Raw genomic sequence first — 24215 nt, forward strand, 5'->3', positions numbered from 1 at the left:
TCGATGCTTCATTTAGTATACCTCGATTTGCATACTTCGATCTGCAATCGGGTTACCTGATGTATTTAAATAAACACCAGCACTTTCTAGCAAAAGTCTGGAGGTGTACTTGTGTTTTGTATTTCCTTTGCATTGCTTTGGTTCTTTGACTGGGTCAGTAGAAAGTTCTAGTTGTTCTCCGTCTGTGTTTTTGATTCCAGATAGTTCGGTGCTGGAACGATCAGGCTGGGCTTTGAAGCGAGGCCTCCTGCAAGGGAGACTTGCAACTCCCCATTACGTGTGTGAATCGTAGAGCAGAGAAGAGAACTTTTATGATGATGGGTTTGGCTGGTCTTTTTAGCCCTTTCTATCTGGTCACACCTCAAAGAGGCTCTAAGCCAATCAGAGGCAGCTTTTGAGATACCATGTGATCATCTCTCTATCCTTCATTCTGAAGGTGATTAATGAGTCTTTGTTCTTAAGGTTTGTCAGTTTTCCCACTCAAAAGTTAACATACTTTTATCCTGACTTTTATATAATGAAATTGGTGCAAGAGACATGACATCTGTTAACATCAACATTCTCTACATAAACAGGCAAGCATTTACATATGAAACATAACATACATTCTCTTTATGGTTACTTCACAACACATTAACATTTGAATATACATTATTTTACATTTTATAATTGAGCCACAGTTAGCAAAGTAAAATTAGGTTATGTGTATTGTGAAGTGTAGAATGATGATACAATGGAGTCTTGTTATAGTGTTATAGTTCATAATATATGTATATGCATTGTAAAAACCCAAGAAAAGTTTGTTTTGTGCCTTTGGAAATGATAGAAAAACACTAGTATTGGTCCAGCTAAAGAGAGTTTCCAAAAGTTCAGATCCAGAGAGAGTCCATTCAATCTCTCTGTCTTGGTTGAGTTTTAGCATGTGATGGTCATGCTTCCACAGAAAATGTCTCATGCTCCCTTATTAGTCTATTTTTTTTTAAGTGTAGCAAATCTGTTATATCAAAGGACAAAGACTGGTTTAGTTCTGAGTGGGGTATTGGGGGGAGGTTGTTCCTTGAGCTGAGAGGGTTCAAATCATTCTTTTGTTCTGGAATGTGCTTGCCAGTTGTGGAGGTTTTGGGTAAAGGTTGGATTTTTCTGGACACCCTCCCTTGTTTTGTGACAGTTACATTGGCCAGATGCAGGTCAGCTCAGACTCATTGCTGCCAGTCCGAATTTCTAGCTTCTTAATGCTTAGAGGAATTTTACAGAATTATAGGCCATCTTGGTGTAATTCTGTCTTCATTCTTCTTAATTTCCTTCTGCCTGGCTACTCGGGTCCAACAAGCTTGACCACAGAACCTAATTGCTGTATGACTTTAAAGTGTTTCAATAATCTGTTATAATCTTGCGCTCCACTCAAGCTTAAAATAATGGGTTGAAATTGTCGCTGGATGATTTGGCTTTGCATTTTGCTTCATCCTCACAATATTAAAAACATTTCTGTAGAATTTATTACAGGTTATCAATATAAATAAGTCATATTTATTCACCACACTACTGCAAAACGGAGCCCATATAGTATCTATTAAATCCAGTTCTCAGGCACAAACTCCAAATGATTTAGTATGTCCTCATCAAAATGAGATGAGTCACCCCATGCCAATGAGTGAGTTAATTGAATTACTTGCTCTCCTGAGAGCTCTCCTGTTCGAATGCAGTGAGAGTCACAACGTGCAGGCCATGGGCACTGACGTTCGAATCGCAGTATGGCTCTCCCATTCAAACGCAGTATGACTCTCCGTTTCAAACGCAGTACAGCTCTCCCGTTCAAATGCAGCACAGGCTCTCCCTTTCGAATTGCAGTAAGAGTTCTACTGTTCAAATGCAGCGAGAGTCACCATGTGCAGGCCGTGGGCTCTCTCATATTCAAACACAGTACGGCTCTCCCATTCAAATGCAGCATGGGCTCACCCGTTCGAATCACAGTAAGGGCTCTCCTGTTCGAATGCAGCAAGAGTCACCACGTCCAGGCCGTGGGCTCTCCCGTTCGAATCACAGTGAGGGCTTTATCATAGTGACTGTCATTTAGCATCTCAATATTCCTATCCAAACATAGTGCTTTCCGTGTTTCACGAGGCTCCACCACTAGCAACTCACAGCCAGGTCTTGGCTTCTTTTGGAGGGTATTCGAGCTTGGGTCAAGTCTTGAGCCTCGAGCCCTCTTCCAGGGACACGTTTACACTATCCTCATGGCAGGATTATATTAACTTGCGAACTACTGAAATGGAGTTTCATAACAAAGTTCTGGAGGAGCATGTTCATTTAATCTGACCAATCACATCGTCAGAGTAAGCGTATATAAACAGGTGCTTACATCCATGCTGCATTTCCTCCAGCATACCTCCACCACCCCAACTCCTCCTGTCTATTCATTAATAACTCAACTAGCTCGGGTCTTGAGCCTTGAACCCTCCTCCAGGAACAGTGAGCCAAACACGTTTATACTATCCTCATGGTAGGATTACATTCACTTGATAACTACTCGCCCCCTTCTGGCCAGGATGAGAAGACACTCAACTCTAACCATGCCAGCTGGTTACAATCACTGGGAGAAGAGGATAACAGCACAAGCCCATATATTACAGACCTTATTGGCCTTTTATTCATTAGAGATGGTTTTCTATAATGGTCACATTGTCCCCTATTTCCTGCCTTTCTCTGAGGAAGCAATGAATAATGGATTCATGGTGCACAAATGCTTTAATAGTGATTCACAGTCCCTGCCTTTCATACATATGCCCTTGCTTGGTGTGTACCATACCTTGAACACACAAAAATACATGAAGTTCTCTCTCCAGGTATAGTGGGTTCCCTGGAAAGTACGATAGATGACAATGAACTCCATACTTTCTCCGCTTTACTGTCTCTGTTTCTTTTTGTATCTCTTTGTCTCACTCTCTCTCTACACTGCTCATTCAGGCAACACTGGATATTTCCAAATGGAGGTCTTATCTCCTGAGAATGAAAATCTTCCTGCTGAATTTGCCAGGGACGGGAATAAATAGTGTATTTTTATTTATGGAAATCACAGGGACAGTGGGATGGTGGGAAATAGAGAAAGAAAAAGCTGATGAGCTCCCCAGCCTGTGTCCTCCTTGCTCCACAAAGACATTGAAGCTTCATAAATGTTGTATTTGGGGGGAACTTAATTGGATTTATGTTGCTCAGGCCTTGAATGCAAATTGTGATTGGCATCTGCTTGACAGGCACTTTTTCCATTATTGAATGGGGAAGGATGGCCTTGAATGAAGACAATGCAAAAATGATGCCTTGTTTTCTTTATTTTTTGTCAAGGATGCTTTGAATATATGTCAGGATAGACGAGGATCGATGGCAGCTGTAATTAGGGGCCTCCTTCAAAGTCCCCAACCAGCCTGAACAAATGATTATTTACATTAAAATGAGAAAAAGAGATCCTTTAACTTAGAGCCTTTCTGCAAAGGATAAACATGCAGAGCCACACAGACTGGCAGCACATTTAGCTAGACTAAAATATCTATGCTCCTTTGTCTTTCCCTCTCACTCTCTCTAATACTGTAAATACCTGTCAATTAAATTTTCAAAGTACTTGATTGACAATTGTTTTAAATAAAATATTTTCAAAGCACCAATACACACTATAACAGTGACAGGAGATAAAAAGAACAATAACAATTGTGTGCTGGATGATAAGATTTAAGCATTTTGGACTTTATACTCATATATTTTATACTCAGGGTTGGGAATACGTATTTAAAATACAAAATATAACTGTATTCCACTACAGTTACAATTTAAATCATTGGTATTTAGAATACAGTTACATTCAAAAAGTGTTTTGATTACTGAAGAGATTACTTTGCATTTTATTGTCATTTGTTTCATTTAATATTTAGTCCTTTCAGATGGAAAACATTTATACATATAAATGATGCGATCCAAAGTGCATTTGAACAGTGGTGAAACACTTTCTTTTGATGTGTTACATTCATACGAGCAGACAGATAAGTAAGTTTGGAGCAGAAGAAATGGAAATAACCCTTGTGTAAATTGTCAGCTTTACGCTGAGTTAAAATGCTATTTCTAGCCATTTTACATGCATGTTACCAGGCATGATCATATTTTTTTATCAAAAAAATTCACGTTGGATCATAATTGATAATCATTTTTGTATTGTTTTCCTGTAAAAATATCTACAAATCCTTAAAACAAGATCAATTAGATTGATCTTGTTTTAGAAACAACACAGCATAAGATAATTAGGTTTTTAAGAGAATGTATTTTTAACATGTGTATTTTGTCTTACTGTACTGGCAGGGTTTTTCTAGTCAAAACAAGTAAAAAAATCTACCAGTGCTGAAGAAGTAATCCAAAGTATTTAGAATACGTTACTGACCTTGAGTAATCTAACGGAATACGTTACAAATTAAATTTTACAGCATGTATTCTGTAATCTGTAGTGGAATACATTTCAAAAGTAACCTTCCCAACCCTGTTTATACTTATGTGGATGTAGCATCATGCAAAAGAAAAAGTTTTGAGTTACCGATGCCATTGTAGAAATGCCATCTAAAACTCATGATTTCTTTCTTCTGTGGAACACAAACAAATATATTTTGAAGGATGAATGATGTGTTTTTGTCTATACAATGCAATCCAACAGGGTCCAAAACTTTCAAGCTATAAAAAGGACATAAAGACAGTGCAAACATATTCCACATGACTCAAATGGTCTAATCCATATCTGCTAAAGCGATGCGATAAGAAACAGACCAAAATGTAGATCGTTTTGTGTAAACTATCCCTTTAATATGTTGGCCCCCATAAGGTGGACTCTCTCTATGTAAAATAAAATGGAGTTTCATTTAACAAGGTTCAGGAGGAGCAAATCATTTAATCCGACAAATCACACTGCCAGAATAGGAGTATATAAACAGCTGCTTAACTCTACATGGCATCGAGTCTTCTGGCATCCCTCCCCCTCCCCTTCTCCTCCTATCTATCCATCAATAACTAATCTAAGTCCGGGGGTATTCAAGCTCAGGTCGAGTCTCAAACCTCGAGCCCCTTTCAGGACAGCAACCCACACGTTTACACTATCATCAATGCAGGATTACATTTACTTGTGACTACAACTGAACTACTGAAACATGATTTTAAGCATATTCTGCAGAGGTACTATTAATTTGTGTAAAAAAGTGTAAAACTTTTTAATGAGGGAAAAATTACTTAGTTCATCTTTAATGGAGTAAGAAAAACATTTCATTGCCTCAAAAGACCAAAAAAACAGCACTCTCCCTCACTCTCCCCAAAAATGCAATTATACAGAGTATACAGTATCACCAATTACCTTACTGTTGTTTTTTATTAGCCTCTGTGGGATCAGCGGACCATCAAGGGGGCTTGTCGACATCAGGGCTTGCAAGTCCTTAGGGAGGCATTCTGCGATAATGTGTGTGTGTATGGAGATGCTTGTGTATTTAGGTTGCTATGCTGAATGGTAATGGAAATGAGAGTAGTGGATTGGCCAATGTGCCATTTGTGAGAGGGGAATGAATACTAATGAGCTTGAACAGGGCTTAGAGGTTGTGACCCCATAGAGTCCCTCAAGACCTGGATAGAAAATTGCCCAAGAGAGTGTCCTAATACAGACAGAGAGCAAGGTTCTGTGTGTGTGTGTGTGTGTGTGTGTGTGTGTGTGTGTGTGTGTGTGTGTGTGTGTGTGTGTGTGCGTGTGCACATTTGTGTGCTTGTTTAGCACCTGCTGTTTGGGGCAGGCTTCTCACAGGATTGGCTCATCTTGTCATATTCAGGCCTGTTTCACACCAAACCCACAAGCAATGTGTGTAAGCGAGGCAGCAGTGCAATTACAGAAGCAGACTAGCATTGTGCTTTCACACTGACAGCATTTTTTTGTGCCATAACAGAGTGGTGGATCTGTACAGACAATAAAGTGATTTCTGATTTTCTACATTAAGTAACACTCTTGATAATGGCTAAACTGCCCTACAAAGGCATAATGTAGTAACTACGCCAACCCTGAAACTGAAAAAAGTGGCGTTAAAGTTTTTTTGATTGTCCAGACTAATGTGGATTGAAAGATTCCCACAATATTATATCTGAATCTACAAGCTGCTTAAATTGTCTTTATTCAGTCAGAGTTACTGCATAGAAAGTGCTGTTTGTTTGCCTGTCACTTTGTGTGGAACTTGCATCAAGCTCAACAGACATCTTTTTTAAAAGAATGAGTGAATAGTTCACTCCATTATTTTATGTTGCTTCATAAAAGCCTATATTGCAAAATATTGTGTTGATAAATAGGTGTGTAGCACATTTTGAACATGTTTTCTGCTGAGTTCAGGGCACTAAATGCAACAAACATGTACATATTCTGCTTCACAACACAGCTCTACTTAGGTGTCCTGAGTGTATGCTGTAAACTTTCAAAATTATTTCTTCAAAAAATGCATGCTGCTTTCATGTACAGTGTGAAACAGGCCTCATACTTAACTAGAACGTCTACATCTATGAGGGTGCCCCTCTTTCTTCCTCCCTCCCTCTCTCTCTCTCTCCCTCTCTCTCTCTCTCTTCTTATCACTCTTTTCCTCTCTAGTAAAGTATTTGACCTGGTCATATGTTTCAGTGGTGTATAACACTCCTGATGAGAGCCTTTTCTGCACTCTCTACACTACACTCTCCCCTTAGATCTGTGCCTTAATAACCAATCAATACTTCTAGCACCAGCTGCTCCTACTTCCATATATTTACCTTGCCCAGCACCTTTCCCTCTAGGCCAACCTTGTGTGCAAGAACGGCCCATGAAGTAATCAGTTTTCCCCTCTCTGTCTGAAAAAGAGGCTGAAGATCGCTGCAAACAGACACATCCTAAATGGGCCATATCATTGTGCATGCATGATTGCACTGGGAAACAAGAGCGTGCAAATACAATAAAGAGCCCTAGCTGTGGCTCGAGCTGTCATGGAAACTTGTCATGTCGTCAAAGCTCCCTAGAGCCTGTTGATCAGGTGCTCCAATCATCCCCATCACTGATTCCCCCCTTTTCTAGGTCTAAGTGACTTTATTGCTTTCTTCCCGAGTTCTCCTAGCTGAGTGACCAGCTGAACAAATAAGCCCACAACCCATTGACAAAACCCACACAGCCAATAAGCTGGCTATGCACCCACACAGTCCATTGTCTATGAGAGCCATGACACAAGCATCCATTCCATGACAGCATGTACCAAGCCACACTATCTACTAGAGCTGCTGTTATTGGTGTGCATGTTGGAAAAGCAACATGGTAATTTCACCAGTGAAGTGCTTGTTCCTCCATTATCTGCATTAATTGAGTAGACTGTTATATTTCAGCACCTTATTAAATCGAAAGGAAGGAGGAAAGAGAGTATTACGTGAGAGTAAATTGATTTTGGCACCTTGCTGCTCATCTAGTTTGGCCACCTGTACACAAACCCATTCCTCTAATTATTGTTTATGGCTTGCCTCTTTTTCTTTTCTTTCTCTCCTCTGTTTTCTTGCTATTATCACTCTTTTTCTTCTCAGTTCTCTCGCTCTCACTTTGAACATCCATAATATTTTGGCTCAGTTTAACTTAAGTCCACTTAGTCTTCCCAGAGGGCACCAACCCAGCAACACTTTGCAGTTTTCTTCCTTGTTAAATGCTGACCATAAGCCTTCCTCAAACACAGTGCACTCAATCATCACATCACTATATTTTTTGATAGGAAATAAATCTTCAGCTTGGGTTGCCCCTCTGTGATGTAAGTGTGTTGTTATTTTTGTTTGTTTGTTGTTGTTTTGTTTGTTTTTTGTTTTTGTTTTTTTTGGGGGGGGGGGTATGTCTATGAAGGTTTTAAAATAATTTCAGTCATGACAAGTTATGTATGTATGGCAATGTACTGTAGATAGGATTTGGTCTTGGCAGTCTAGATTTGCTTTGCTGCTGGTATACAAGTATGAAGACTTGCTACTGCTAGAACATACACAGACATACTGTGTTTAAGCATATGGGCACACTGCTGCACACTTAGGCAAGCTGCATCAAGTATGTAGGACATGCTTGTGCTGCACAGATAAACATACATACAATTCCCATGTATCAGATCTAGACAAGTGATGCTGGTGAGGAGGTGGGTTTCAGAGAAAAATTCTCACAGCACCCTGCAGTGAAACGAGCTTATCTGCAAAATTAAGCAATTTAAATGTTAGACAAAGAGAGAACTCAAGTTGATTGGCTAATAGATTACGTCAAAGGCCACCCTGCAGTGAAACTGTACCTATCAGCTTACAGCATGTGAGCTTATTTGCTCTAATTAATTAAAACATTATATGTCAAGTCGACTGGCTAACAAATTACAAGTTCGAACAACCAATCAGCTTGTACCATGAAGTTCATGACTGAACTGCAAGTCATTAAAAACAAATAAAAAATGTTTGTTAACTGACATAAAACTTCTGAAATACAAAAAAAGAACTGAAATAAATTTTCATGGCTCAAAAATTAAGTAAATTAAATATGACCACAAATTAATTTATTTTAATATAAATTAATATAGATCATCTAATTTTATGCCCCCACTAATGCTTAAAACACTAAATAAATAAATCCACCACAAACCCTCCCTCAACCCAGAGCTCTCTGTCCTCTCTCATCTGTGTAGTAAGTGCACTATATGCAGAACCATAATCCCAAAACATGCTGTCATTCCAGCCCTCACTGTTACCATATTTCATCCCACATGCTCTATTAAAAGATTGCTCTACTTACACCAACTGACACTTTGTACCCACTTCCTGTCTGCTTTAGCCAAGTCTCGGGGTTCAAAAGCCAGTGAACAACTGGTGAGAGCCATTAAACCCATCAGTGTCCAACTCTCAAACCCCATTGGCAGGCTTAAGCCCCATAAGTACATGTGATTTAACAGCTGAATAAATGTTTGGGAGCATGATAAGCATTAATGAAAATAGCACAAGTCATGGAGATGGGATAGCAGCTCATCTGAATGTTGGGTTGACATCTGCTTAGCAGCAATCCTCTCTTTCTTTGCTTTCCCTTGAATCGGCCACCAAACCTCAACGTTTTTGACATAACTGATCTTGACTGGACCGTGAGCATGATTATGGGTAGAATTTGGTTTGCAGCTTACGTCTGATTCTACCATCATGGAATGTTGGAAAATGGAGAATATGACTCACCTTTCAAAACACAGAAGCCTGAGGAGAGGCATGAAAGTAAAATTAGTTTATTAATTTGTGATTCACATTCCTACATTCTCTCACATTTTGTACACTGTGATGTGCAACAGGGATGCCCATGGGACCTTGTCACAATACGCACAAACAATCTGACCATTGACAATAACATTGTAACATTAATACAGTGATTACATGATTTTAAATGCATTCAATACTTGTTGTCATCATGGGTAAGCTGGTTTGAATCTGGCCTCCATCCTGATCCCCTTCTTGTCTTCCATCCATCTCTAATGTCCTGTAAGGCAAAATATATGTAAATCCTTATTCAATACATAGTGTGTATAGTAGGGTTTGCATCAACTATTCAATCAGTTCTGCCTCTAGTCGACGTATTGGGTCTTTGTTGACTAGTCCTGGATCACTTGACTGCAGTCACACTTGTTCTAAACATGATGACATTAGAATAAACTGCATGCCAAAAACTGTCCACAAACTGCATCCCAATTTAAGGAAACTGAGGACACTGAGCTTGTTTACATGGACACCAGAATGCCATTTATTGCAAGAAAGCTGCTTAAGGCTTGAAATCAGTGTATGCCTTTACATGAGCTGTGTTAGCATTTTTTCGCTGTCAGTAAATAGCTTTCTGCACAGCAACGCAATCCCCCCGTGTAAATAACAAACGTTGCATCCAAGGAAGACTTCGCCATTTTATTCTATGTTGCTTCGCTTTATTTCCAGATACTGTATTCCAGAGTTGTTACTGTGTTTGTTTCCTTAACTTTCCATGGCGAACTGCTGCGGAATTGATTCTGGGATTTCCCCCAAGGTACTTGAGCACATTTACGTGAATGTGAGGGAATGTAGTTGATATTTTAAATTGGTGTATACAATATACAGTAAATGGGTGTAGTTTATAGTGTATGTGCTTTTCCGTTTCCCCACTGTACACCCAGAAATCTTGAATTCTTTCTGCTGTGTTGACTTGTTGATATAATGTATGGCTCCAACCTCTGACATTAGTTTTCCAGTGTGTTCTGCGTTCAAGCGCACTATTCAAAAACCTGTAAGAATGCTGCTTATGTGGAAGAAACCTAGAGGTGTTAAACTGCTTTCTCTTAATCCCTAAAATGGCTTTTTTTTACAAGACATTTCAGAATGCAGATTCCTGCCTAACTGTAAAGAGCACATCAATATTGAATCAAAGCATTTGTATAATAGCTTTGTATAATAACCTGTAATGCAAAGTTATTCAAAAGTGACAATAAAATAAACTCAGAGAAACTTTGCGTCTGTTTTGGCATGCGAAACCCTGCCAGTAAATATAACAATATTCGTTCTTGGAGTAAATTCACTAGACGACAACACACGCAGTTCTGTTCCCGGACAACACCCCAAAATGTTACAACATGAGAATCCCTGCCTGTAAATATAATACAATACTAAGTCTAGGGGTAAATACATAAGACAGAAACACACTCGCAGTTCTGTTACCGGACGAGCTCACACAATGTTACAGCACGAGAAACCCTGCCAGTACAAGGGATGTAGGGATAGGAACATGTGGCCTGACACGTATGCAGTATGACGTGAAAGTCTGTCCTACCTAAATGTGGGGATGTGAGTGTGCGTCGTGTCTGGTTATCAAAGGTGAGGTCACTTACCTGTGTTGGATTGACTTCGCTGCCCCTGATCCGATAGCATATGCATTTAGTTTGGCTCCGAACTGGTGTCCGTGTAGTTCAAAGTTTGTTAAAAGGTGCATTGGTGATAAACAGCGATGAAGATGGTTTTATTAAAAATAAACAGTTGTAGTTTATACATTTGGTGCAGTTGACCAGGAGAGAAGGACTAGACACTCATGTACACATTATGAGGTCAAATTCATGACAGACACAAAAACCAACATACAGCAATCTCCATGATAGCCCCAGATGATTGATGTCATGTGGTTTCCACCTATAAGTCAGTCTGTCCCTTACCATGTTACTCAACCACTTCTACAAAGCATCATGTAAATAAACCATGATGCCGCTGCTGACACTGAAATTGCTCAAGTCATTTGGAGTGATCACATATCAGGCAAAATGTATGTGAAACTCACCAAGTGTAGCCCAGAGGCAGACAGAAACTGTAAGCGAGTAGGACATGACTGTTTTTTCATTCATAATAACAATACAAGCAGCATGAATCTGGCAATGGAGACATTACACTGCCTGCCCAATTATTAGGCAAGTGAGTATTCTGATCTTCTTCTTATTTCCATGCACATTTTCCAACTCCAAACCATATAAACTTGAATGCTTATTGGATTCAATCATTTTCAGGTGGTATGTATTTGTGTAATGAGGGAGGGTGTGGCGAAAGTGACTAACACCTTATATCGAGGTGTGCATAATTATTAGGCAGCTTCATTACCTCAGGTAAAATGGGCCAAAAAAGAGATTTAACTGACACTGGAATGTCAAAAATTGTAAAATGCCTTTCAGACGGATGCAAGACTCTTGAAATAGCTAAACTATTGAGGTGTGACCACCAGACAATCAAACGTTTTGTTTGCGAATAGTCAACTGTGGCGCAAAAAACGCATGGAGAAGAAAAGGTGCAAATTAACTGCAAAAGACTTGAAAAGAATTAAATGTAGAGCCACCAGGGACCCATTATCCTCCAATGCTACCATATTCCAGAACTGCAACCTACCTGGAGTGTCCAGAAGTACAAGGTGCCAAGTGCTCAGAGACATGGCCATGGTCAAGAAGGCTGAAACACGACCACCACTGAATATATTCACAAGTTGAAGCGTCAAGATTGGGCAAAGAAATACATGAAGACAGATTTTTTCAAAGGTTTTATGGACAGATGAAATGAGAGTGATCTTGATGGACCAGATGGATGGGCCCGTGGCTGGATCACTAATGGACACAGGGCACCACTTCGAGTCACGTGCCAGCAAAGTGGAGGAGTGGTACTGGTATGGGCTGCTATCATTAAGGATGAGGTAGTTGAACCTTTTTGAGTTGAAGATGGACTGAAACTCAACTCTCAATCCTACTGCTAGTTTCTGGAAAGTACTTTCTTCAAGCAGTGGTATAGGAAGAAGTCCTCAGCATTCAAGAAAGCCATGATCTTTATGCAGGACAACGCTCCATCACATGCATCCAAGTACTCCACTGCTTGGCTTGCCAGCAAGGGCCTCAAAGATGCCCAAATAATGACTTGGCCCCCTTCCTCACCTGACTTAAATTCTACTGAGAACTTGTGGGCACTTCTCAAATGTGAGATTTACAGTGAGGGAAGACAATACACCTCTTTGAACAGCATTTGGGAGGCTGTGGTTGCTGCTTCAGCGAAAGTTGATCGTGAACAGATCAAGAAACTGACAGACTCCATCGATGGAAGGCTCATGGCAGTTATTGAAAAGAAGGGTGGCTATATTGGTCACTGAATATTTTTAAAAGGCCAAAAATTTTATTTAATTGTCATTTTGTGTTACTTATTTGTTGCACCTACTCTAAAAATTTAGAATAATCAATTGAGTTGGGAGAAATTATTTTTGTAATTTAGTTGCCTAATAATTGTGCACACTAATAGTTGCCTAATAATTGTGCACACTTATATATTCCCCTGAGAAAGACAAAACTCACTTTTTCTTTGTTAAACATTCAGGTTTGAGGTTCAATAACATTTTGGATTGACTGAGAGCATTGTGTTTGTTCAACAATAAAATTAATCCTGAGGAATACAATTTGCCTAATAATTGGGAACACAGTGTATACACTGCATGAGGAGACATAGACCCGCCGACTAGTCAACTACTTAGACAGCTAGTTGGCTAATAAAAAATTTGAAATCATGTGCAATCTAGTGTATATCTGGAGATGTAAATGTTAAGAAGACCCACCCATTCATCACTATAGTTCCCTCTCATAGGAACTTTACGCTGCATATGAACGCTGTGGGACACCGTCTGAGTGTCACTTGGTCTGAAGCCCTTATCAAAGCAAATTATTGGCTGATGGCGCTTGAGCGATGCCCCTAGGAACTGCATCATGGGCTACATAAAGGCACTCGCTTTTGTGCCATCGAGTCCGATTTTCTGTTCTTCAGTGCACGAATTGTCTAAGCCCGTGTTTGTTTCTAGCGACTCACTTCAAAGTAAGCATTATTTTACTCCCTTTTGAGTGGCAAACATGTAAGGACGTCGTTTACACAGCGTAAATTTCAGAGCAATTTCAGTGTGGTTTTCCAAACATTACAAGGGACCGACGAGGGCAACGGCGCTTCGTCGAGCCTCGCAATTTCTCACCACGAGGCGCTATCCCCACTTCTTTCAGTTCTACATCAGTTCCAGATTTGGAGCTCCATATGCTGGAGCCATTTGAGATATCGGCCTTGTGTCTGAGAAGATAGGAGTGCGAACGGACACTGGAATCCTACTCCCCTGAGCAAAAGCGTAAGTCTTGTCGGACATACTCTGAGGCCTGTCTCGGCGGCCATTTTCTAATGAAAAATGCGTGCAAGAGCCATTCCCATCATGAGCCGTCTCTATTAAGAAATGCTGTATGAGGGGCCTGGGTAGCTCAGAAAGCATTGACGCTGACTACCACCCCTGGAGTCACGAGTTCGAATCCAGGGCATGCTGAGTGAATCCAGCCAGGTCTCCTAAACAACCAAATTGGCCCAGTTGCTAGGGAGGGTAGAGTCACATGGGGTAACCTCCTCATGGTCACAATTAGTGGTTCTCACTCTCAATGGGGCGCGTGGTAAGTTGTGGCAAGTTGTGGAGTCATGCGGAGTCTCCGTGGTGTCATGCACGAGTCATGTGATAAGATGCGTGGACTGACGGTCTCAGAAGCGGAGGCAACTGAGACTTGTCCTCCACCACCCAGATTGAGGTGAGTAACCACGGCACCATGAGGACCTACTAATTAGTGGGAATTGGGTATTCCAAATTGGGAGAAAAGGGGATAGAAATAAAAAAAGAAAAAAAAAGAAAAAGAAACGCTGTTTGAGATAATTTGTCATTGGACAGAGAAAAAGGGGGCTGGAATAGGAGAATATTCACCAACTGAGTAATGGCGAACCAACGTGCGGAGTGCTTCGTCGGTACAATTATTCTTTCAGGATTCTATCAGGAGATGCAAGGTATTTTAACTCGTTTTTTCTTTCGCCCGTTTCTTGGATCACGCATTTCATGAGCATCCCTGCTGTATACACACTTCAGGGTGACTTTTACACATGCATAGATATAATAAAGGCAATTCTCCCTACATTCTTCCCTGTTCAAAATGCCAGGGAAGATGTTTTATTCCATATGCACAAGATGGCCCCGCAGATGGCTGCTTCGGTGTGGAGTTCTCTAGTGTTTTTGTTACTTTTGTTTGTTTGTCATGTTTTTTGTCACTCTTTCCCAATCCATTTCACCAGGGATGAACTGCTGAATATTTGGCAGAGCATACCTGATAATTTTTTGCTGGTGTTTGATTTTTCAGACATTTTATTAGACATCTTAGTTCAAATCAAATCAAATCAAATCACTTTATTGTCACACAGCCATATACACAAGTGCAATGGTGTGTGAAATTCTTGGGTGCAGTTCCGATCAACATAGCAGTCGTGACAGTGATGAGACATATACCAATTTACAATAACATCAAATTAACACAACACAATTTAAACATCTGTTATACATAATTACACTCAACTTAAAACATCAAATTAACACAACACAATTTAAACATCTGTTATACATAATTACACAACTTAAAACATCAAATTAACACAACACAATTTAAACATCTGTTATACATAATTACACAACTTAAAACATCAAATTAACACAACACAATTTAAACATCTGTTATACATAATTACACAACTTAAAACATCAAATTAACACAACACAATTTAAACATCTGTTATACATAATTACACAACTTAAAACATCAAATTAACGCAACACAATTTAAACATCTGTTATACACAATTACACTCAACAATATACAAATAATAACATACACTGTACAGTATACAATATGCTGTTTTTGTTTTTGTTTTTTTTGTTAGTTTTTTTACTATATAGATACTATATAGATACACATTATTCAATAAAAATTAAAATATATATGAAAAAAGTATATATATAGAATGTACAGTATTGTACTGTATTGACATTCAGGCTGTCGGTTGATAGTCAGTTGTTAAGAGAGACATAATATAATGACAGTAATATAATTTATGACAGTCCGGTGTGAGATAAAAGAGTAATAAAGTGCAGGGCTGATGTATTTTGATCGTGGGAGATCAAGAGTTCAGAAGTCTGATTGCTTGGGGGAAGAAGCTATCATGGAGTCGGCTGGTGCGGGTCCTGATGCTGCGATACCGCCTACCTGATGGTAGCAGTGAGAACAGCCCATGGCTCGGGTGGCTGGAGTCTCTGATGATCCTCCGAGCTTTTTTCACACACCGCCTTGTATATATTTCCTGGAGGGAGGGAAGCTCACCTCCGATGATGTGTTTGGCAGTTCGCACCACCCTTTGCAGTGCTTTGCGGTTGTGGGCAGTGCTATTGCCGTACCAGGCGGAGATACAGCCAGTCAGGATGCTCTCCACAGTGCAGGTGTAGAACCGTGTGAGGATGTGGCAGTTCATTCCAAACTTCCTCAGCCGTCTCAGGAAGAAAAGGCGCTGATGAGCCTTCTTCACAACGACTTCAGTGTGGACGGACCATGTGAGTTCCTCAGTGATGTGGACACCCAGGAACTTGAAGCTGCTGACTCTCTCCACTGGTGCTCCATTGATGGTGATTGGATTGTGTTCTCTGTCTTTTCTCCTGAAGTCCACCACAAGCTCCTTTGTCTTACTGACGTTGAGGGAGAGGTTGTGCTCCTGACACCAGTGTGTCAGAGTGTGCACCTCCTCTCTGTAGGCTGTTTCATCATTGTCAGTGATCAGACCTACCACCGTCGTGTCATCAGCAAACTTAATGATGGCATTGGAGTTATGTGTTGCCACACAGTCATGTGTGTACAGGGAATACAGTAGTGGGCTGAGAACACAGCCCTGTGGGGCTCCAGTGTTGAGGGTCAGTGATGAGGAGATGTTGCTGCCTATTCTAACCACCTGGCGTCTGCTTGACAGGAAGTCCAGGATCCAGCTGCACAGTGAGCTGTTTAAGCCCAGAGCCCGAAGTTTCTCATCTAGCTTGGAGGGCACTATGGTGTTGAATGCTGAGCTGTAGTCTACAAACAGCATTCTCACATAAGTGTTCTTTTTTTCCAGGTGGGAGAGAGCAGTGTGTATTGTAGATGCAATGGCATCATCAGTGGAGCGGTTGTTGCGGTAAGCAAACTGCAGCGGGTCAAGATTGAGTGGTAATACAGAGCAGATGTAATCTCTGATTAGTCTCTCAAAACATTTGCTGATGATGGGGGTCAGAGCAACAGGACGCCAGTCATTTAAACAAGTTATTTTTGATTGTTTTGGAACAGGCACAATGGCGGATGTTTTAAAGCATGTGGGGACTACAGACAAAGAGAGGGAAAGGTTGAAAATGTCCGTAAAAACACCAGCCAGCTGGTTCGCGCACGCTCTGATGACGCGGCCCGGAATGCCGTCTGGACCCGCGGCTTCCGGCCGTCGGAAGGATCGGGTTACATCCGCTACAGAGACGGAGAGTGAACTAACCTCTGTAGCTTCGGCCGCGAGAGCTCTCTCCGCAAGGGCGGTGTTATTTCCCTCGAAACGAGCATAAAAAGTATTTAGCTCATCCGGTAGAGAGGCAGCGGTGTTCATGGCGGAGTTTTTATTCCCTTTAAAGTCCGTGATGATGTTAATTCCCTGCCACATGCTTCTAGAGTTGGTGGTGTTAAACTGTCCCTCACTCTTACTCCTGTACTGGCGTTTTGCTGTTTTGATAGTTTTTCGGAGGGCATAACTGGCTTGTTTATGCTCCTCCGCGTTCCCGGAATTAAAAGCGGAGGTCCGCACATTAAGTGCCGCGCGAACATCGCTGTTGATCCACGGCTTCTGATTCGGATAGATTCGCACAGTTCTGGTCGGAATCACTTCCTCTACACACGTTCTGATGAAACACATTACGCTATCAGCGTAAAGCTCGATGTCGTCATCAGAGGCGGACCGGAACATCTCCCAGTCCGTGCGATCAAAACAGTCTTGTAGCGTAGAGTCTGATTGGTCCGACCAGCACTGGATCGTTCTGAGGGTGGGTGCTTCCTGTTTCAGTTTCTGCCTGTAAGCGGGCAGAAGCAGAATGGAAGAGTGGTCCGATTTGCCAAATGGTGGGCGGGGGAGGGATTTGTAGCCATCCCGGAACGGAGAGTAGCAATGGTCCAAAACCCGGTCCCCTCGTGTGTTGAAACTAATGTGCTGGTGATATTTTGGTGCGACTGATTTTAAACTGGCTTTATTAAAGTCCCCGGTCACAATGAACGCGGCCTCAGGGTGCGCGGTTTCCTGCTCACTTATACTCCCATACAGTTCCTTGAGTGCCCGGTCTGTGTCGGCTTGTGGGGGAATGTACACAGCAGTGATAATGACCGCTGTGAATTCCCTCGGTAGCCAGAATGGTCGACACAGAAGCATAAGAAATTCCAGATCAGGAGAACAGAAAGACTTGATGGAATGTACGTTCCTCTGATCACACCAGGATTTGTTGATCATAAAACATACACCACCTCCTCTAGTTTTACCTGAGAGGTCTTTCGCTCTGTCCGCTCGGAGCATGGAGAACCCCGCGGGTTCAATGGCTGAGTCTGGAATCTCCGCAGACATCCAAGTTTCCGTAAGGCAGATAACGCAGCAGTCCCTCGTCTCTCGTTGGAAAGAGATCCGCGCTTTCAGCTCGCAGAGCTTGTTATCCAGAGACTGAACATTTGCCAGTAGAATAGTGGGTAGCGGGGGTCGATTTGCGCGGCGTCTTACTCTGATGAGAACGCCGGCTCTGTTTCCCCTTTTCCTCCTGCGTTTCCGCGGCCGTGCTGCCCAGACAAAGGGCTCCGCTTGCGTGTTTGTAAACAGCGGGTCGGCATTGAGGAATGTGAAGTCCGGTTTACGGTGTGAGATCGCTGAGCCAATGTCCAAAAGTGTTTGTCTGTCGTAGACAATAAGGCAGACAACATCCAAGACAAAAAACATTGTTCTAGTTGGACATCTAGTTGGAGGCGCAGCAGTGCTCTACAAGCGATCCAAAATACGCATGCAAGGGAAGCGAGCCGGCAGGCTTGTGAAGCTTCGTCAATGTGGCTTTAGGACTCCGCTGCCGAGTATTCATCTGGTGAATGTCCACTCACTTGCCAAAAAAACGGATGAACTGCTTCTACTCATTCAAACAAATAAGGACTTTTCTAACTCCGCTGCTCTGTGTTTCACAGAATCCTGGCTGAATGAAGCCATCCCAAACAGCGTATTTCATCTGCCGGGCTTCCAGCTGTTCAGAGAGGATTGTGTTGCAGAATCATCGGGAAAAACGAGAGGCAGTGAAACATGCTTTTACATCATCGACAGTTGGTGTACAGATGTAACAGCATTGAAGAAGATGTGCTGTCCTAATTTAGAAGTGCTCTGCATCAACTGTAAGTCTTTCTACACTCCGCGGGAGTTTTCCTCGTTCATTCTGGTGAGTGTTTATATCCCACCACAAGCATGCGTGAATGTAGCATTGCAACAGCTGGCTGATCACATCACAGACACGGAGAAACAACACCCGGACTCACTTATTATTATTCTGGGAGATTTTAATAAAGCTAACCTCACCCGTGAACTGCCAAAATACAAACAACACATCACATGCCCCACTAGAGACAGAAATATACTGGACAACTGCTATACCACTGTAAAGGATGCATATCACTCTGTCCCATGTGCAGCTTTAGGACTCTCTGATCAGGCTGGTTCATCTTCTCCTGACCTACAAGCAGAAATAAAATCAGTTAAGCCTGTAATAAGGACTGTAAAGAATAGATTAATGAAACAGAGCTGGAACTACAAGCCTGCTTTGACTGCACTGATTAGAGTGTTTTTGAAGCTGCAGCCACAGTCCTGGATGAGCTCACAGACACTGTGACATCATATATCAGTGTCTGTGAGGATATGTGTGTCCCTACTAGGACATTTTTATCATTCAGTATCGATAAACCTTGGTTTACAGGAAAACTCAGACAGCTTTGTCATGCCAAAGAGGATGCCTACAGAAATGGGGATAAATTGTTGTACAATCAGGCCAAAAACACACTTACTAAGGAAATCAGAGTGGCTAAAAGAAGCTACTCTGAAAAGTTTTCAGCCAATGATCCTGCATCTGTGTGGAAAGGCCTGAAAAGAATCACCAAGTACAAGACACCTCCCCATTTCTCTGTAGAGAGTCAACTAATGGCTAATGAACTGAATGTGTTTTACTGCAGGTTTGAAAATCCCAGTCTCACACCCCACCCCCGCTCTGATCTTCACTTCACACACATACCAACACCTCCTGGAACCCCCTCCTCACCCTCCTGCTTCTCAATCTGCACTTATGATCTGTGAGGAGGATGTGTGCCGGGTCTTTCGGAAACAAAAGTCTAGGGAAGCTTCAGGCCCAGACATTGTTTCACCTGCCTATCTGAAAGTCTGCACTGACCAACTGGCCTGCGTCTTCACACAGATCTTCAATAGATCACTGGAGCAGTGTGAAGTTCCCTGCTGCTTCAAACGCTCCACATCATTCCGGTCCCCCCCAAAAAAACAGAAATCACAGGATTTAATAACTACAGACATGACGCTCTCATGTCTGTGATCATAAAGTCATTTGAGAGACTGGTTTTGGCCTATCTGAAAGACATCACTGGACCCCTGCTTGACTCCCATTCAGTTTTCTTACCAAGCAAACAGGTCTGTGGTTGATGCTGTCAATATGGGGCTGCATTATATCCTGCAACACCTCGACAGACCTGGGACTTATGCAAGGATCCTATTTTTGGACTTCAGTTTAGCCTTCAATACCATCATGCCTGATCTTTTCTGACCCAGCTCTCCATGCCCACGCCAATATGTCAATGGATCACCAGATTTCTGACAGATAGGCAGCAGCTAGTGAGACTGGGGAAACTCACATCCGGGACCCTCACTATTAGCACTGGTGCTCCTCAGGGATGCATTCCCTCATGAATGACTACACTCCAAAGGACCCCTCTGTCAAGCTCCTGAAGTTTGCAAATAACACCACGGTCATCTGCCTCATCCACGACGGTGACGAGTCTGCATACAGACGGGAGGTTGAACAGCTGGTTCATGCAGTCACAACAGTCTTGAGCTGAACACACTCAAAACAATGGTTCCTGGGCTCTACCATCTCATACCAACAGTCAGGACTGCTGAGAGGATTACTGGTGCCCCCCTGCCCACCCTCCAAGACCTGTATGTCTCCAGAGTGAGGAAATGTGCAGATAGAATCACTCTAGACCCCACACACCCTGCCCACTCCCTCTTTAAACTGTTGTCCTCTGGCCAGCGCTACAGAGCACTGAGCACCAGGACATCCAGGCACAAGAACAGTTTTTACCCTCAGGCCATTTTCCACATGAACAATTAAACTGCCTCAGGACTCCCCCATAGTGCACATACATTACCACTTGCACATGTTTAATTTGTATTATTTGTATGTCTATTTGTACTCTTACCTTGTTTTATATTCTGTGTCTCACTGTAATGTTCTGTGTGAATTTGTTTCTCCTATCACCAAAAACTATTCCTTGTGTATGTGAGAACACGTGGTAATAAAGCTCATTCTGATTCTGATTCTGATGAGAGTCCCTGCTGTGGACACTTCAGGGCGTTTTTTATACATGCCTCGATATAATACAGGCAAAACATGATTTACATCTAGTGGTTACACGTTGTGCTATAGGAGAGAGCCATGCATTAATTCCTCGTCTGGTCGCTTGGCAACAGTTGCAAAACATTTTGAAATGGGTAATTCTTATGACAGAGCATGATTATATCATGGTGGCTTGCGTCCCATTCTGGATTTGAGATCTTTGAATTTCACTCTAATGAAATTTCAGTTCAGAATGTTACACAGAAATAAATAGTGTCACAAGTACAGCCGGGGGACTGGTTTGTGACAATAGATTTGAAGGACGCTTATTTCCATATTCAGATTGCACCGAAGCACAGGCACTTTCTCAGATTCGCTTTTGGGGGCAAAGCAAACCAATTTTGCATCTTTCTATTCAGATAGAACGGTTAGGTGGTTAAGTCCACATAGCTTAGTTCTCACACTCTGGGGGGCAGTTCATACCAAACTCATCCCTGTGCTATAAAAGCTAAACTCAGCACCACAAGAGCATAATTCAGGTGTCGAAATGCATCTTAAACTTACTTTAGCACCACGCACTTTCACGAAATGCATGGATGCAGATCTGATGCCATTGAGTTTTCAAGGCATTCGTGTTTTGAAATATCTCGAAGATTGGTTGGTGTTAGCTCACTCAGAGAATCTGGCTGCCCAACACCGAGATGTTGCGAGTGAACCTAGACAAGAGCGTCCTGTTTCCAAGGCAACAGACTAAGTTTCTAGGTATGGAGCTAGACTCACAGGCATTTCAGGCACGCCTGTCTCCAGATTGCATTCTGTCATTAAGCCAGTATCTAGCGATGTTCAATGTGGGACATGTTCTCCCTGCGAGAACATTTCACAAGCTTTTGGGACTCATGATTGTTGCATCCGCTGTCATTCCCCTGGGCTTGTTGTGTGCAAGACATTTTTCAGTGCTGGATGAACTCCACAAAGGGAGTTCAACCATTGAGGCATGCACTTTGTCCCTTCAGAGTGACGCGTGGTGGTACCAGGCTCTGTTGCCATGGAAATGGACCCGCTTTCTGATACTGGGCATTCTGTTGGGACAGGTATGTCGCGGCTAAGTGGTAATGACAGACGCCTCCACCGTGAGTTGGGGCGCTGTATACACCAGCGGCTGGATTGACACATACACTGTCTGGAGATGTTCACGGTGCTGCTTGTGCCATGCTGAGTCTGGCACGTTGCATCCTTCTGTGGGCACAGAACAAGGTACTGTCTACGAGCCATACCTGTTCCGGGCCAGTTGAATTTTGGGGTGCATCTCCTGTCCAGACAGGGTCTGATACCTGGAGAATGGACATCACATCTGCAGACTGTGAAACAAATCTGAGGAGGCAGAGTGGAAGTGGACCTGTTCGCTTCGAGCGAGATGTCACACTGTCCCCCCTGGTTTTCTCTCTCACCCCTGGCACAGCTGGGCATCAATATGCATTTATGGAAGTTGTGGGCGTGGCCCCTCAATGGGTCATTCTTTTGAATGATGGTTTATTCCCCACTGTGGTTGATACCATTCTAAATGCTAGAGCTCCATCAACAAGGAGGCTATATACATTTAAGTGGTGGGTGTTTTTTTTTTTTTTTGCTTCTTGGTGTACTGCGCGAAGTGAAAATCCAGTTCACTGCCCTGACGGTACAGTGTGTAATCTTTTTGCAGGAGCATTTCGGGGCCAGGTTTACCCTGGCAATGCTTAAAATCTGTGTTGCCGCTATAATGGCTGAACATGTGCTTATCAATTTGCACCAGGGTGTTTGAAGGATGTGTTAAGACCTCGTTTGGGCTATTTGCCCAAGGTTATTCCTATGTCATTTCGCTCGCAGACCATTAATTTACAGTCCTTCTCTCCTCCCCCATTTGATTCAGAGGAGCATGAAAGGTTACATATGCTTTTCCCAGTTCAGGCCCTGTGAGTTTATGTTGACCGTACTAGCCAATGGTGTAAGTCAGAGCAACTGTTTGTGTGCTTTGGTGGCCGCAACAGAGGTGTTTCAGTGTCCAAGCAAAGACTGTCTCATTGAATCATTGATGCAATTTCGAGTGATTTATTAAGCACGTGGTTTACCTTCGCCTTCAGGTATTTGAGCCCATTCTAGGGGCATGGCATCCTCATGGGCTTTGGCTAGAGGTGCGTCCTTGGAGGACATTTGTGTGGTGGCAAGTTGGTCCTCTATACACACATTTGTTAGATTTTATAATCTGGATGAGATTTTGACTCCTGCTTCCCAGGTTCTCTCTGTTGGAACAGAATTAAATCCATAATTTATTTTATTCAGATAATTTAGCTCACTGTATGCTTGCCACACAGTCTTAGACAGTTGGTAGCTACTGTTCACATGGCGTGAATGTATATCAGTCCCATTACGTTCATACACAGCATAGAGTTCATATGAGAGGGACCGTCTCGGTTACGTATGTAACCTTGGTTTCCTGAGTGGGAACGAAGCACTGCATAGCTTGCCATGCTCTCAAGTAACTGCACTCATTTATAGAGCCTGTGACATAGCTCCCTAGGGGCATCGCATAAGCGCCATCGGCCAATAATTTGGCATGATTGTATAAGGGCTTCAGACCACATGACACTCGGACGGTGTCCCATAGCAATCGTATGCAGCATCTCATTCACACTCAGGGAACCAAGGTTACATACGTAACCAAGACAATATCTTCTCATACATCTACATTTATTGATTTATTCATTTTTACCCAAAGTGACTTATAAGTGAGAGATAATACAACACAAGTAATTCATCATTTTACTTTTTTTTATGAATACACGGCAATTAATATGAAGTTACTTTATGAGTTTCTCCTGTGGTTTTTTGACCTTCCACACACTGTTCTCCAGGTTTCATGAAGAATCAGTCCAAAATATGCAGTATGAAGAATCAGGACTGAGCATGTTGGCCTTTCCTCCTTCCTGCAGGTCTCCTGTGATGGCCGGAGGCTTGTTTGCTGTAAACCGCCAGTGGTTCTGGGAGTTGGGAGGTTATGACACAGGCCTTGAGATCTGGGGAGGCGAGCAGTTTGAAATATCCTTCAAGGTGAGTTAATGAATCTGTGCTGCAATTCCCAAATAAAATCATTTCTCACACGTTTACAACCCTGCTAAACAGACCAGCATGT

General features: G+C 42.3%; 1 protein-coding gene across 3 annotated transcripts in view; it reads left to right on the top strand.

Moving 5' to 3' along the window:
* The window catches only part of LOC127445467 (polypeptide N-acetylgalactosaminyltransferase-like 6), a 433776-nt gene that overhangs the window by 386105 nt on the left and 23456 nt on the right, over positions 1-24215 (top strand). For all 3 annotated transcript variants that reach the window (XM_051705573.1, XM_051705572.1, XM_051705574.1), the window contains exon 8: positions 24016-24133. In XM_051705573.1, the coding sequence (XP_051561533.1) occupies positions 24016-24133 (118 nt within the window). The remainder of the gene's footprint in view (positions 1-24015; positions 24134-24215) is intronic.

Source organism: Myxocyprinus asiaticus, chromosome 8, assembly GCF_019703515.2.
Source record: "Myxocyprinus asiaticus isolate MX2 ecotype Aquarium Trade chromosome 8, UBuf_Myxa_2, whole genome shotgun sequence".
Lineage (NCBI taxonomy): Eukaryota > Metazoa > Chordata > Actinopteri > Cypriniformes > Catostomidae > Myxocyprinus > Myxocyprinus asiaticus.